Consider the following 17,500-nt stretch of genomic DNA (forward strand, 5'->3'; position numbering starts at 1 on the left):
AAGGAGGCAGGAGGAGACAGGAAGAAGAAGGATGCTTCAAGGAGGAGGAGGAGGAAGGATGCAGGAGGAGACAGGAAGAAGAAGGATGCTTCCAGGAGGAGGAGGAAGGAGGCAGGAGGAGGCAGGAAGTAGAAGGATGCTTCAAGGCGGAGGAGGAAGGAGGCAGGAGGAGACAGGAAGTAGAAGGATGCTTCAAGGAGGAGGAGGAGGAAGGATGCAGGAGGAGACAGGAAGTAGAAGGATGCTTCAAGGAGGAGGAGGAGGAAGGATGCGGGAGGAGACAGGAAGTAGAAGGGTGCTTCAAGGAGGAGGAGGAGGAAGGATGCAGGAGGAGACAGGAAGTAGAAGGATGCTTCAAGGAGGAGGAGGAGGAAGGAGGCAGGAGGAGACAGGAAGTAGAAGGATGCTTCAAGGAGGAGGAGGAGGAAGGATGCAGGAGGAGACAGGAAGTAGAAGGATGCTTCAAGGCGGAGGAGGAAGGAGGCAGGAGGAGACAGGAAGTAGAAGGATGCTTCAAGGCGGAGGAGGAGGAAGGATGCAGGAGGAGACAGGAAGTAGAAGGATGCTTCAAGGAGGAGGAGGAGGAAGGATGCGGGAGGAGACAGGAAGTAGAAGGGTGCTTCAAGGAGGAGGAGGAGGAAGGATGCAGGAGGAGACAGGAAGTAGAAGGATGCTTCAAGGAGGAGGAGGAGGAAGGAGGCAGGAGGAGACAGGAAGTAGAAGGATGCTTCAAGGAGGAGGAGGAAGGATGCAGGAGGAGACAGGAAGTAGAAGGATGCTTCAAGGCGGAGGAGGAAGGATGCAGGAGGAGACAGGAAGCAGAAGGGTGCTTCAAGGAGTAGGAGGAAGGAGGCAGGAGACAGGAAGTAGAGGGATGCGTCAAGGAGGAAGAGGAAGGATGCAGGAGACAGGAAGTGGAAGGATGCTTCAAGGAGGAGGAGGAAGGAGGCAGGAGGAGGCAGGAAGTGGAAGGATGCTTGAAGGAGGAAGAGGAAGGAGGCAGGAGGAGGCAGGAAGTGGAAGGATGCTTGAAGGAGGAAGAGGAAGGAGGCAGGAGGAAGCAGGAAGTGGAAGGATGCTGGAAGGAGGAGGAAGGAGGAAGAAGCAGGAAGTGGAAGGATGCTTGGAGGAGGAGGAAGGAGTTAGGAGGAGACAGAAAGTGGAAGGATGCTTCAAGGAGGAAGAGGAAGGATGCAGGAGACAGGAAGTAGAAGGATGCTTCAAGGAGGAAGAGGAAGGATGCAGGAGGAGACAGGAAGTAGAAGGATGCTTCAAGGAGGAAGAGGAAGGATGCAGGAGACAGGAAGTAGAAGGATGCTTCAAGGCGGAGGAGGAGGAGGAGGAAGGAGGCAGGAGGAGACAGGAAGTAGAAGGATGCTTCAAGGAAGAGGAGTGGTAACCAAGGAAGAGGAGGAAGTATACGGGAGGAGACAGGAAGTAGAAGGATGCTTCAAGGAGGAGGAGGGGGAAGGATGCAGGAGGAGACAGGAAGTAGAAGGATGCTTCAAGGAGGAGGAGGAAGGATGCAGGAGGAGACAGGAAGTAGAAGGATGCGTCAAGGAGGAAGAGGAAGGATGCAGGAGGAGATGCTTCAAGGAGGAGGAGTGGTACCCAAGGAGGAGGAGGAGGAAGGATGCAGGAGGAAACAGGAAGAAGAAGGATGCTTGAAGGAGGAGGAGGAAGGAGGCAGGAGGAGACAGGAAGTAGAAGGGTGCTTCAAGGAGGAGGAGGGGGAAGGATGCGGGAGGAGACAGGAAGTAGAAGGATGCTTCAAGGAGGAGGAGGAGGAAGGATGCAGGAGGAGACAGGAAGTAGAAGGATGCTTCAAGGAGTAAGAGTGGTACCCAAGGAGGAGGAGGAAGGATGCAGGAGGAGACAGGAAGTGGAAGGATGCTTCAAGGAGGAGGAGTGGTACCCAAGGAGGAGGAGGAGGAAGGATGCAGGAGGAGACAGGAAGTGGAAGGATGCTTCCAGGAAAACTGGATTCGAACGCGGGACCCGGCCCGAGACTCACTCTTGTAGTTCCAGTGGATGCTGGTGACCTGGATTTCCTGGGTGGGGACGTAGGCGTCGAGGAACTTCTTGCCCTGCAGCCGGTGCCACAAGGTGGTCTTGCCCGTGTTGCGGTCGCCCCGGATGACGATCTTCACTGCGGGGATCAAGAGAAAGGGAGTCACGGGAAATCGCAGGCGGAGAAAGCAAGAAACGGATGAAGAAAGAGAAAGAGAATAGAAGGAGAAATAGAAGAATAGAAGGATATCGCCCCGGGTGACGTTCTTCACTGTGGGGAAAAGGGAAGGAAAAGGAAATTTGGAAAAATAATAATATATAGGTATATTCATATATGTGTGTGTGTGTGTGTGTGTGTGTATATGTATATTCACATATATGTGTGTGTGTTTATATATGTATATTCACATATATGTGTGTGTGTTTATATATGTATATTCACATATGTGTGTGTGTTTATATATGTATATTCACATATATGTGTGTGTGTTTATATATGTATATTCACATATATGTGTGTGTGTTTATATATGTATATTCACATATGTGTGTGTGTTTATATATGTATATTCACATATATGTGTGTGTGTTTATATATGTATATTCACATATGTGTGTGTGTTTATATGTGTATATTCACATATGTGTGTGTGTGTATTCACATATATATGTGTGTGTGTGTATATTCACATATGTGTGTGTGTATATGTATATTCACGTGTGTGTGTGTGTGTATCTGTATATATGTATATATGTATACTCACAAATTTGTGTGTGTGTGTGTGTTTATATATGTATATTCACATATGTGTGTGTATATTCACATATATGTGTGTGTGTGCATGTGTGTATTCACGTGTGTGTATATATATGTATATTCACATGTGTGCGTGTGCGTATTCACACGTGTGTGTGTGTATTCACATATGTATGTGTGTATATGTATATTCACATATATATGTGTGTGTGTGTGTGTGTGTGTGTGTGTGTGTATATATGTCTATTCCCATGTGTGTGTGTATTCACATGTGTGTGTATGTATATTCACATATGTGTGTGTATTCACATATGTGTGTATGTATATTCACATGTGTGTGTGTGTTCACATATATGTGTGTATGTGTATATATGTATATTCACATATGTGTGTATGTATATTCACATATTTGTGTCTGTGTGTGCATGTATATTCACGTGTGTGTGTGTGTGTTCACATATATGTGTGTGTATGTATATTCACATGTGTGTGTGTATATGTATATTCACATATGTGTGTATATGTATACTCACATATATGTGTGTATGTATGTATATTCACGTGTGTGTGTGTTCACATATATGTGTGTGTGTATATATGTATATTCACATATATGTGTGTGTATATTCACGTGTGTGTGTATATATATGTATATTCACATATATATGTGTGTATGTATATTCACATATATATGTGTATATGTATATTCACATATATATGTGTGTGTGTTTATATGTGTATATATATGTATTTTCACATATACAGTGGTACCTCCGTTACATACGCTTCAGGTTACAGACTCCACTAAGCCAGGAATACTGCTTCAGGTTCAGAACTTGGCTTCAGGATGAACACTCCGGAACAAATTAAGTACTTAACCCGAGGTTTTTTTTTGCTGCTGGTTGCTTAAATTTCCCGATTCAACCTCTCATTTAGGGTGCATCCTATGGAGCGGGAAAATACGGGATATTATAGATATTTTTCGCTCCATAGGAGGCACTTTTCCCCTAAGAGAGCGGTACCTCGGGTTAAGCACTCCACTCGTTCCGGAGGTCCGTTCTGAACCTGAAACTGTTCTGAACCTGAGGCGCCACTTGAGCGAATGGGGCCTCCCGCTGCACAACTTCTGTTCTCATCCTGAAGCCAAGTTCTGAACCTGAAGCACTATTATTCCCATTATTCAGAAGCCTGCACTTTATTCACATTATTCACATTATTCAGAAGCCTTTCACTCTACTCATATTCTTCATATTCCTAATATTCCTTCACATTATTAATAAGCATTTGCATTAATAATATTAATATTAATAAGCATTACTATTCATTCATATTATTCACATTATTCACATTATTCAGAAGCCTTTACTCACATTATTCATATTCCTCATATTCCTTCATATTCTTCCCACTACTCATAAGCATTCATTTTATTCACATTATTCTTATCCTTCATATCATTATTATTCCTAAAGCATTAAATTTATTCCCATTATTCAGAAGCCTGCACTCTACTCATATTATTCATATTCCTCATATTCCTTCATATTATTCCCATTATTCATAAGCATTCATTTTATTCACATTATTCTTATCATTCATATTATTCTTATTATTATTATTATTATTATTCCAAAAGCATTAAATTCATTCCTATTATTCATAAGCACTCAATATCATTGATAAGCCTTCACATTATTCATATTCCTCATATTCCTTCATATTATTCCCATTCTTCAGAAGCCTTCACTTTATTCACATTATTAATAAGCATTCACATTAATAATATTAATAAGCATTACTATTCATTCCTATTATTATTAAGCATCCATATTAATATCATTATTAAGCATTCAAATTACTCATATTCCTCAATATTATTCCCATTCTTCATAAGCCTTCATTTTATTCACTTTATTCTTATCATTCATATTATTATTATTATTATTATTATTATTATTATTATTATTATTATTCCTAAAGCATTATATTTATTCCCATTATTCAGAAGCCTGCACTCTACTCATATTATTCATATTCCTCATATTCCTTCACATTATTCACATTATTGACACTATTAATAAGAATTCACATTAATAATATTAATAAGCATTACTATTCATTCATATTATTCTTAAGCATTCATATTAATATTATTAAGCATTCATATTATTCATATTCTTAATATTCCTTCACATTATTCCCATTATTCAGAAGCCTTCACTTTACTCATATTCCTAATATTCCTTCATATTCTTCCCATTCTTCAGAAGCCTTCATTTTATTCACATTATTCTTATCATTCATATCATTATTATTATTCCTAAAGCATTAAATTTATTCATATTATTCAGAAGCCTGCACTTTATTTACATTATTAATAAGCATTCCCATTAATAATATTAATAACCATTACTATTCATTCATATTATTCTTAAGCCTTTAATGCCCTAATAAGGCCATTATTCACATTATTAAGAAGCTTTCACTCTACTCATATTATTCATAATATTATAATATAATATTCATAATATTATGCTTATAATAATAATATTCTTAATATTATTCTTAATATTCCTTCATATTCTTCCCATTACTCATAAGCCTTCATTTTATTCACATTCTTCTCACCCTTCACATTATTATTATTATTATTATTAGCATTCCTATTGCTAAAATTAATAAGAATTCACATTACTGATATCAGTAATAAGCATTCATATTCTTAATATTCTTAATATTCCTTCACATTCTTCCCATTATTCAGAAGCCTTCATTTTCTTCCCATTCTTCTCATCCTTCACATTATTATTATTATTATTATTATTATTATTATTATTCCTAAAGCCTTAAATTTATTCCTATTCTTCCTATTCCTTCATTTTATTCCCATTATTCAGCTTTCACTCTACTCATATTATTGATATTCCTCATATTCCTTCATTTTATTCCCATGCTTCTCATCCTTCACATTATTATTATTATTATTCCTAAAGCCTTAAATTTATTCATATTCCTCATCTTCCTTCACATTATTCAGAAGCTTCCACTCTACTCATATTATTCATATTCCTCATATTCACATTATTATTATTATTATTATTATTATTATTATTATTATTATTATTAAAAAGCATCCATCTTAGTAATATTATTAATAGGCATTCACATTATTATTATTATAGGCATTCCTATTACTAAAATTAATAAGAATTCACATTACTGATATTATTAATATTCATTCACATTATTCATATTCCTAATATTCCTTCACATTCTTCACATTATTAAGCTTTCACTCTACTCATATTATTCATATTCCTTCACATTATTATTATTATTATTATTATTTAAAAAGCATCCAAATTATTAATAGGCATTCATAAAGGGAAGTTTATTATTATTATTATTATTATCATTATCATTATTATTATTAGCATTCCTATTACCAAAATTAATAAGAATTCACATTACTGATATCATTAACAAGCATCCATATTCTTAATATTCTTAATATTCCTAATATTCCTTCACATTATTCATATTCCTCATATTCCTTCATTTCATTCCCATTCTTCTCACCCTTCACATTATTATTATCATTATTATTATTTCTAAAGCCTTAAATTTATTCATATTTATTCATATTTATTCATATTTATTCATAAGCCTTAAATTCCTTCCCATTCTTCTTATCCTTCACATTATTATTATTATTCCTAAAGCATTAAATTTATTCATATTTATTCATATTTATTCATATTTATTCATATTTATTCATAAGCCTTCATTTCCTTCCCATTCTTCTCACCCTTCACATTATTATTATCATTATTATTATTCCTAAAGCCTTAAATTTATTCATATTTATTCATATTTATTCATATTTATTCATAAGCCTTCATTTCCTTCCCATTCTTCTCACCCTTCACATTATTATTATTATTATTATTATTCCTCAAGCCTTAAATTTATTCATATTTATTCATATTTATTCATATTTATTCATAAGCCTTCAATTCCTTCCCATTCTTCCTATTCCTTCATTTTATTCCCATTCTTCTCACCCTTCACATTATTATTATTATTCTTATTATTCTTATTATTATTATTATCATTATTATCATAATTATCATTATCATTATATTATTATTATTATTATATTATTATTATTATTATTCCTGAAGCCTTCACATTATTCATATTCCTCATATTCCTTCATTTTATTCCCATTCTTCTCATCCTTCACATTATTATTATTATTATTCCTAAAGCATTAAATTTATTCATATTTATTCATATTTATTCATATTTATTCATATTTATTCATAAGCCTTCAATTCCTCCCCATTCTTCCTATTCCTTCATTTTATTCCCATTCTTCTTATCCTTCACATTATTATTATTATTATTCCTAAAGCCTTAAATTTATTCATATTTATTCATATTTATTCATAAGCCTTCACATTACTCCTTCCTATTCCTTCATATTATTCCCATTCTTCTCATCCTTCACATTTATTATTATTATTATTATTATTATTATTATTATTATTATTATTATTATTATTATCATCATTATCATTATTCCTAAAGCCTTAAATTTATTCCTATTCTTCCTAAGCCTTCATTTTATTCCCACTCTTCTCACCCTTCACATTATTATTATTATTATTATTATTATTATTATTATTATTATTATTATTATTATTATCATAATTATCATTATCATTATTCCTAAAGCCTTAAATTCCTTCCCATTCTTCCTATTCCTTCATATTATTCCCATTCTTCTCATCCTTCACATTATTATCATTATTATTCCTCAAGCCTTAAATTTATTCATATTTATTCATATTTATTCATAAGCCTTCAATTCCTTCCTATTCCTTCATTTTCTTCCCATTCTTCTCATCCTTCACATTATTATTATTATTATTATCATTATTATCATAATTATCATTATCATTATTATTATTATGTTATTATTATTATTATTATTATTCCTGAAGCCTTCACATTATTCATATTCCTCATATTCCTTCATTTTATTCCCATTCTTCTTATCCTTCACATTTATTATTATTATTATTATTATTATTATTCCCATTACTCATAAGCCTTCACTTTATTCACATGATTCTTCTCCTTCATATTATTATTATTATTATTATTATTCCCATTACTCATAAGCCTTTTATTCCCATTATTCTTATCCTTCACATTATTATTATTATTATTATTATTATTATTATTCCTCAAGCATTCAATTTATTCATATCATTCCTAAACCTTCACTTTATCCACCTTATTCTGATCCTTCATATTATTATTATTATTATTATTATCATTATCATTATTATTATTATTCCTCAAGCCTTCAATTCCTTCCCATTCTTCCTATTCCTTCATTTTATTCCCATTCTTCTCACCCTTCCCATTATTATTATCATTATTATTATTATTCCTGAAGCCTTCACATTATTCAAATTCCTCATATTCCTTCATTTTATTCCCATTCTCATCCTTCCCATTATTATTATCATTATTATTATTATTATTATTATTCCTTCAATTCCTCCCCATCCTTCCCATTATTATTATTATTATTATTATTCCTCAAGCCTTAAATTTATTCCCATTCTTCAGAAGCCTTCACTTGATTCACCTTATTCTGATCCTTCATATTATTATTATTATTATTCCTCAAGCATTAAATTTATTCACCTTATTCTGATCCTTCATATTATTATTATTATTATTATTATTATTATTATTATTATTATTATTATTATTATCATTCCTCAAGCCTTCAATTCCTTCCCATTCTTCAGAAGCCTTCACTCTACTGACATTATTCATATTATTATTATTATTATTATTATTATTATTATTATTCCTAAAGCCTTCATTTTATTCCCATTCTTCTCACCCTTCACATTATTATTATTATTATTATTATTCCTAAAGCCTTCATTTTATTCCCATTCTTCTCACCCTTCACATTATTATTATTATTATTATTATTCCTAAAGCATTAAATTTATTCACATTATTCTCACCCTTCACATTATTATTATTATCATTATTATTATTATTCCTAAAGCCTTAAATTTATTCCCATTCTTCAGAAGCCTTCACTCTACTGACATTATTCATATTATTATTATTATTATTATTATTATTCCTAAAGCCTTCATTTTATTCCCATTCTTCTCACCCTTCACATTATTATTATTATTATTATTATTATTCCTCAAGCATTAAATTTATTCATATTCTTCATTAGCCTTCACTTGATTCACATTATTCTGATCCTTCATATTATTATTATTATTATTATTATTCCTCAAGCATTCAATTTATTCACATTATTCTGATCCTTCATATTATTATTATTATTATTATTATTATTATTCCTCAAGCCTTCAATTCCTTCCCATTCTTCAGAAGCCTTCACTCTACTGACATTATTCATATTATTATTATTATTATTATTATTATTATTATTATTATTATTATTATCATTATTATTATTATTCCTAAAGCCTTAAATTGATTCCCATTCTTCAGAAGCCTTCACTTGATTCACCTTATTCTTCTCCTTCATATTATTGTTATTATTATTATTATTATTATTATTATTATTCCTAAAGCATTAAATTTATTCACCTTATTCTGATCCTTCATATTATTATTATTATTATTATTATTCCTCAAGCATTCAATTTATTCCCATTATTCATAAGCCTTCATTTTATTCACATTATTCTTCTCCTTCATATTATTGTTGTTGTTATTATTATTATTATTATTATTATTATTATTATTCCTAAAGCATTAAATTTATTCACCTTATTCTGATCCTTCATATTATTATTATTATTATTCCTCAAGCATTCAATTTATTCATATTCTTCAGAAGCCTTCATATTATTCCCATTATTCTTATCCTTCATATTATTGTTGTTGTTATTATTATTATTATTATTATTATTATTATTATTATTATTATCATTATTATTATTATTATTCCTCAAGCATTCAATTTATTTATATTATTCCTAAGCCTTCACTTTATTCACATTATTCTGATCCTTCATATTATTATTATTATTATTATTATTATTCCTAAAGCCTTAAATTTATTCATATTTATTCATATTTATTCATAAGCCTTCAATTCCTCCCCATTCTTCCTATTCCTTCATTTTCTTCCCATTCTTCTCATCCTTCACATTATTATTATTATTATTATTATTATTATTATTATTATTATTCCTCAAGCCTTAAATTTATTCATATTTATTCATATTTATTCATATTTATTCATAAGCCTTCAATTCCTTCCCATTCTTCCTATTCCTTCATTTTCTTCCCATTCTTCTCATCCTTCACATTATTATTATTATTATTATTATTCCTAAAGCCTTAAATTTATTCCTATTCTTCCTATTCCTTCATTTTATTCCCATTATTCAGCTTTCACTCTACTCATATTATTGATATTCCTCATATTCCTTCATTTTATTCCCATGCTTCTCATCCTTCACATTATTATTATTATTATTCCTAAAGCCTTAAATTTATTCATATTCCTCATCTTCCTTCACATTATTCCCATTATTCAGAAGCTTCCACTCTACTCATATTATTCATATTCCTCATATTCACATTATTATTATTATTATTATTATTATTATTATTATTATTATTATTATTAAAAAGCATCCATCTTAGTAATATTATTAATAGGCATTCACATTATTATTATTATAGGCATTCCTATTACTAAAATTAATAAGAATTCACATTACTGATATTATTAATATTCATTCACATTATTCATATTCCTAATATTCCTTCACATTCTTCACATTATTAAGCTTTCACTCTACTCATATTATTCATATTCCTTCACATTATTATTATTATTATTATTATTTAAAAAGCATCCAAATTATTAATAGGCATTCATAAAGGGAAGTTTATTATTATTATTATTATTATTATTATTATTATTATTATTATTATCATCATTATCATTATCATTATCATTATTATCATTCCTATTACCAAAATTAATAAGAATTCACATTACTGATATCATTAACAAGCATCCATATTCTTAATATTCCTAATATTCCTTCACATTATTCATATTCCTCATATTCCTTCATTTTCTTCCCATTCTTCTCACCCTTCCCATTATTATTATTATTATTATTATTATTATTATTATTATTATTCCTCAAGCCTTAAATTTATTCATATTTATTCATATTTATTCATATTTATTCATAAGCCTTCATTTCATTCCCATTCTTCTTACCCTTCACATTATTATTATTATTATTATTATTATTATTATTATTATTATTATTATTCCCATTACTCATATTCCTTCATTTTCTTCCCATTCTTCTCACCCTTCACATTATTATTATTATTATTATTATTATTCCTCAAGCATTAAATTTATTCACATTCTTCTCACCCTTCACATTATTATCATTATTATTATTATTCCTAAAGCCTTAAATTTATTCCCATTCTTCAGAAGCCTTCACTCTACTGACATTATTCATATTATTATTATTATTATTATTATTATTATTATTATTCCTAAAGCCTTCATTTTATTCCCATTCTTCTCACCCTTCACATTATTATTATTATTATTCCCATTACTCATAAGCCTTCCTTTTATTCCCATTCTTCTCATCCTTCACATTATTATTATTATTATTATTCCTAAAGCATTAAATTTATTCCTAATATTCCTTCATATTATTCATATTCCTCATATTCCTTCATTTTATTCCCATTCTTCTCATCCTTACATTATTATTATTATTATTATTATTCCTCAAGCATTCAATTTATTCATATTATTCCTAAACCTTCACTTTATTCACCTTATTCTGATCCTTCATATTATTATTATTATTATTATTATTCCTCAAGCATTAAATTTATTCATATTATTCCTAAGCCTTCACTTGATTCACATTATTCTGATCCTTCATATTATTATTATTATTATTATTATTCCTAAAGCCTTAAATTTATTCCCATTCTTCAGAAGCCTTCATTTTATTCCCATTATTCTTATCATTCATATTATTATTATTATTATTATTATTCAGAAGCCTTCATTTTATTCCCATTCTTCTTACCCTTCACATTATTATTATTATTATTATTATTATTATTATTATTATTCCCATTACTCATATTCCTTCATTTTCTTCCCATTCTTCTCACCCTTCCCATTATTATTATTATTATTATTATTCCTCAAGCATTAAATTTATTCCCATTCTTCTCACCCTTCACATTATTATTATTATTATTATTATTATTATTATTATTATTATCATTATTATTCCCATGACTCATAAGCCTTCATTTTCTTCCCATTCTTCTCACCCTTCACATTATTATTATCATTATTATTATTATTATTATTCCTAAAGCCTTCATTTTATTCCCATTCTTCTCATCCTTCCCATTATTATTATTATTATCATTATTATTATTATTCCCATTACTCATAAGCCTTCATTTTATTCCCATTCTTCTCACCCTTCCCATTATTATTATCATTATTATTATTATTATTATTATTATTATTCCTAAAGCCTTCATTTTATTCCCATTCTTCTCACCCTTCACATTATTATTATTATTATTATTATTCCCATTACTCATAAGCCTTCACTTTATTCACATGATTCTTATCCTTCATATTATTATTATTATTATTATTATTATTATTATTCCCATTACTCAGAAGCCTTCATTTTATTCCCATTCTTCTTATCCTTCACATTATTATTATTATTATTATTATTCCCATTACTCATAAGCCTTCATTTTCTTCCCATTCTTCTCATCCTTCACATTATTATTATTATTATTATTATTATTATTATCATTATCATTATTATTCCTGAAGCCTTCACATTATTCATATTCCTCATATTCCTTCATTTCATTCACATTATTCTTACCCTTCACATTTATTATTATTATTATTATTATTATTATTATTATTATTATTATTATTATTATCATTATTCCTAAAGCCTCAAATTTATTCCTATTCTTCCTATTCCTTCATTTTATTCCCATTCTTCTCACCCTTCCCATTATTATTATCATTATTATTATTATTATTCCTTCAATCCCTCCCCATCCCTTCCCATCCCTCCCCATTCCTCCCATTCCCCCCCCCCACTCACTGTTATACTGGACGCCCTTGGCGAAGCGCCGCTGCAGCGCCTGGTTCATCGACTGCAGGCCCGGCGGGATGGGCTTCTCCCGGGCCGGGCCCGCCTCCGAGCCCACCAGCTTCTTCAGGGCCGAGAACATCCCGCCCGTCCGTCGCCTCAGGAGCTTCGCCTCAGAACGACGACGGCGCCATCTTGGGCCGTCTTCTTCCGGCTCGCCGGCGACGACTTCCGGCGACGTACGGAGGCCGGAGAGGGATAAAGTTGATGCGGCAGCCAATCAGGAGCCGCGGATGGGGGAAGGAGGAGGGATAATGCGATGACGGGCAGCCGCCGCCATTTTGGAGTTTTCTTCTTCGCTTAGCAACGGATTTGAGGGACGGCGGCCGAAGAGGGATAAAATTGATGCGGCAGCCAATCAGGAGCCGCGGATGGGGGAAGGAGGCGGGGTGAGAGGATGACGGGCAGCCGCCGCCATTTTTCTTCGCTGGAGGGGCGGCGGCCGAGGAGGGACAAAGTCGAGCCCGCAGCCAATCAGGAGAGGGAGAAGGGAGAGGAGGCGGGATGATAGGATGACGGGCAGCCGCCGCCATTTTGGAGTTTTCTTCTTCGCCTAGCAACGGAATGGAGGGACGGCGGCCGAGGAGGGACCAAGTTGAGCCCGCAGCCAATCAGGAGACGGAGAAAGGATGACGGGCAGCCGCCGCCATTTTGGACCGTTTTCTTCTTCGCTTAGCAACGGAATGGAGGGACGGCGGGCGAAGAGGGACAACGTTGAGCCCGCAGCCAATCAGGAGGCGGGGAAGGGAGAGGAGGCGGGGTGATAGGATGACGGGCAGCCGCCGCCATTTTTCTTCGCTGGAGGGACGGCGGCCGAAGAGGGACAAAGTTGATGCCGCGGCCAATCAGGAGCCGCGGATGGGGGAAGGAGGCGGGATGAGAGGATGACGGGCAGCCGCCGCCATTTTGGAGTTTTCTTCTTCGCTTAGCAACGGAATGGAAGGACGGCGGCCGATGAGGGACAAAGTCGAGCCCGCAGCCAATCAGGAGACGGAGAAGGGGGAAGGAGGAGGGATGATAGGATGACGGGCAGCCGCCGCCATTTTTCTTCGCTGGAGGGACGGCGGGCGAAGAGGGACAAAGTTGAAGCCGCAGCCAATCAGGAGCCGCGGATGGGGGAAGGAGGCGGGGTGAGAGGATGACGGGCAGCCGCCGCCATTTTTCTTCGCTGGAGGGACGGCGGGCGAAGAGGGACAAAGTTGAAGCCGCAGCCAATCAGGAGGCGGAGAAGGGAGAGGAGGCGGGGTGAGAGGATGACGGGCAGCCGCCGCCATTTTTCTTCGCTGGAGGGACGGCGGCCGAAGAGGGACTAAGTTGAGCCCGCAGCCAATCAGGAGCCGCGGATGGGGGAAGGAGGAGGGATGATAGGATGACGGGCACAGCCGCCATTTTGGAGTTTTCTTCTTCGCTTAGCAACGGATTTGAGGGACGGCGGCCGAGGAGGGACAAAGTTGAGGCCGCAGCCAATCAGGAGCCGGGACGTCGGTGACGTAGGAAGGACGACGGTGGCCAGAGAGGGGCAAGGTGGAAAAGCCGCGGCGGCCATCTTGGCAGAGGCACCGGCTAAGGGGGGTTTAAGCCAATCAGGCTCCGGCGAAGGGAAAGGAGGAAGGAGCATTCGGTGACGTGCGAAGGGGCAACCGCGGCGGCCATCTTGGCAGAGGCAACAGCAGGGGCGGGTGTCAGCCAATCAGGAACGGGCGAGGGGAAGCGCGGAGGGACAATTCGATGACGTGGACAGGCAGACGGCGGCCGGCGAGGGACAAGATTGGCTTAGCCGCGGCGGCCATCTTGGCGGAGGCCAGAGCTGCTGGAACAAAAATGGAGATTTTCCTCATAGAGTAAGAAAGATAATTGATAGGTTTGTGTGTCTATATATGAGTTAAGGCTATACAGATAGGCCTAGGGTAAATTAGGCCCTCAATGCTTTGGGACTACAACTCCCAGCATCCCTCAGCATTGGTCCCGTTCGCTGGGCATGACGGGAGTTGTAGTCCCGTCAAGCCGAAGGGCCTAGGCCTGAATTAAAGAAATACGTAATAAAAACATAAATGAAAGAGCGAGCGGAGAGAAAGTGATGATGATATTATTATTATTATTATTATTATTATTATTATTATTATTATTATTATTATTATTATTATTATTATTATTATTATTATTTATTATTATTATTATTATTTCTTGTGGCTTCGCTACGGCGAGTAGGCCTCGCCCGTCGCTAGGCAACCGCCGCCGCCATCTTGGTTGCGGCCCCGTCGCTAGGCAACTGCGGCCGCCATCTTGGGTGAGGCGACCCGACAGCCTCCTACGGCGTCCCGCACGGGACAAACTTCCCAGGTTCGTTTTTCCAAACGCGTCCTTCTTTTATTGTATCACAGAAACCAAAGGGATGATTCTTAATAATAATAATATTTATTAATTAATTAGTTAGTTAGTTAATTAATCAATTAATGGACTTTTGGGAGGGCTCGTCTCGGTCTTGGACCCCCATCAGATTGCTGCGGTCGATGAAGATTATTATTATTAATAATAATAATAAGTTAATAATAATATTTATTAACGAATTAATTAATTTATTAATGGTCTTTCCGGAGCCTCCCCTCGGCTTGACCACCTTGGTCTTGTCCTCGATCAGCTTCAGGGTATCAGCTGCGGTTGATGATTTTTATTATTATCAATAATAATAATAATAATAATAATAATAATAAAATAATAATAATGTTTATTAATTGATTAATGAACTAATTAATGGACCACCTTGGTCTCTTGTCCCCCATCCGCTTCAAGCCGGGGATGTAGCTGCGGTCGATAATGATGATTAATAAGAATAAGAATATTAATAATAATAATAATAATAATAATAAATGAACTAATTAAATAATAATAATAATAATAATAATAATAATAATAATAATAATAATAATAATAAATGAACTAATTAATGGACCACCTTGACCACCTTGGTCTCTTGTCCCCCATCAGCATCTGCGGTCGATAATGATGATTAATAAGAATATTAGTAGAATAATAATAATAATAATAATAATAATAATAATAATAATAAATGAACTAATTTAATAATAACAATAAATGAACTAATTAATGGACCACCTTGACCACCTTGCTCTCTTGTCCCCCATCAGCATCAGCATCCGCAGTCGATAACGATTAATAAGAATAAGAACAAATTAGTAATAATAAGAATAACATTTATTAACGAATCGATTAATTAATTAATTGACGGGCTTCTTCCCGGCCACCTTCCTCTCGTCCCTCGATCTCCTCCCGCTGCGGCGGAGGCCGGCGACGGATAATAATAATAATATCCTTCGTTAATGAATTGATTAATTAATTAATGAAGTGATTAATTGACGGGCTTTTTGGCGGCCCCCCTGGGCTTCTTCTTGACGACTTTGGTCTTGTCCCCAATCAGCTTCAGGCCTTGCTTCTTAATTTCCTCCCGGCCGGGAATGTAGCTGTGGTCGATGTCGGCGAAATTGAAGGCCTCTGCGGGGAAATAATTAATTGATTAATTAATTAATAATAATAATAATAATAAATGATAATAATAATAATAGATAATAATAATAATAGCTGTGGTCGATGTCGGCGAAATTGAAGGCCTCTGCGGGGAAATAATTAATAATAATAATAAATAATAATAATAATAATAATGATAATGATAATAATGAATAATGAGGATGATGATAATAATAATAAATAATGGTAATATTAATAATAATAATTAATAATAATAATAATAATAAATAATGAGGATGATAATAATAATAATAATAAATAATGAGGATGATAATAATAATAAAAATATTAATAATAATAATAAGTAATAATAATAACATTAATAATAATTCATGATGATGATGATGATAATAATAATAATTCATAATAATGATGATGATGATGATGATAAGAAGAGGAAGAATAAATAAATAAATAATAAATAAATTATTAGTATTATTATTAATGTTATTATTATTTATTATTATTAATATATTAATAGTATATTATATATTATTTATTAATATATTAATATATTAGTAATTAATACAATAATATATTATCAATATATTGAATAATAATATTTAATGTATTAATATTAAATAATAATAAATAATAATAACAATAATAATACTAATAATTACATTAGTAATAATAATAATAAATAATAATTAATAATAAATAAAAACAAAAACATTAATAATAGCAATAAATAATAATAAATAACAATGATAATAACAATACATAATAAATAATAATAAGAACATTAATAATAATTAATAATAATAGTAGTAGTAATAATAATAATTATTATTATTAATAATAATAAATAAATAAATAATAGTAATAGTAATAGTAATAGTAATAATAATTAATGATAATAATAATAGTAATAATAATTAATGATAATAATAATAAT

At 33.3% G+C, this 17,500-nt stretch overlaps 2 protein-coding genes across 2 annotated transcripts in view; both read right to left on the reverse strand.

Annotated features, from left to right (window-relative positions):
* RABL6 (RAB, member RAS oncogene family like 6) overlaps positions 1–13,229 on the reverse strand; it is a 42,131-nt gene extending 28,902 nt beyond the window's left edge. Inside the window, exons 1-2 of the mRNA XM_083484521.1 lie at positions 13,012–13,229; positions 2,015–2,149 (exon numbers count right to left, since the gene is read on the reverse strand). Coding sequence (XP_083340647.1) covers positions 2,015–2,149; positions 13,012–13,141 — 265 coding nt within the window. The 5' untranslated portion in view covers positions 13,142–13,229. The remainder of the gene's footprint in view (positions 1–2,014; positions 2,150–13,011) is intronic.
* A 3,178-nt stretch (positions 13,230–16,407) lies between these two features.
* Positions 16,408–17,500, reverse strand: part of CCDC183 (coiled-coil domain containing 183) — a 28,132-nt gene continuing 27,039 nt past the window's right edge. The window contains exon 12 of the mRNA XM_083484536.1: positions 16,408–16,569. Coding sequence (XP_083340662.1) covers positions 16,427–16,569 — 143 coding nt within the window. The 3' untranslated portion in view covers positions 16,408–16,426. The remainder of the gene's footprint in view (positions 16,570–17,500) is intronic.

The sequence above is a fragment of the Podarcis liolepis genome (genome assembly GCF_965112155.1).
Source record: "Podarcis liolepis genome assembly, chromosome: Z".
Lineage (NCBI taxonomy): Eukaryota > Metazoa > Chordata > Lepidosauria > Squamata > Lacertidae > Podarcis > Podarcis liolepis.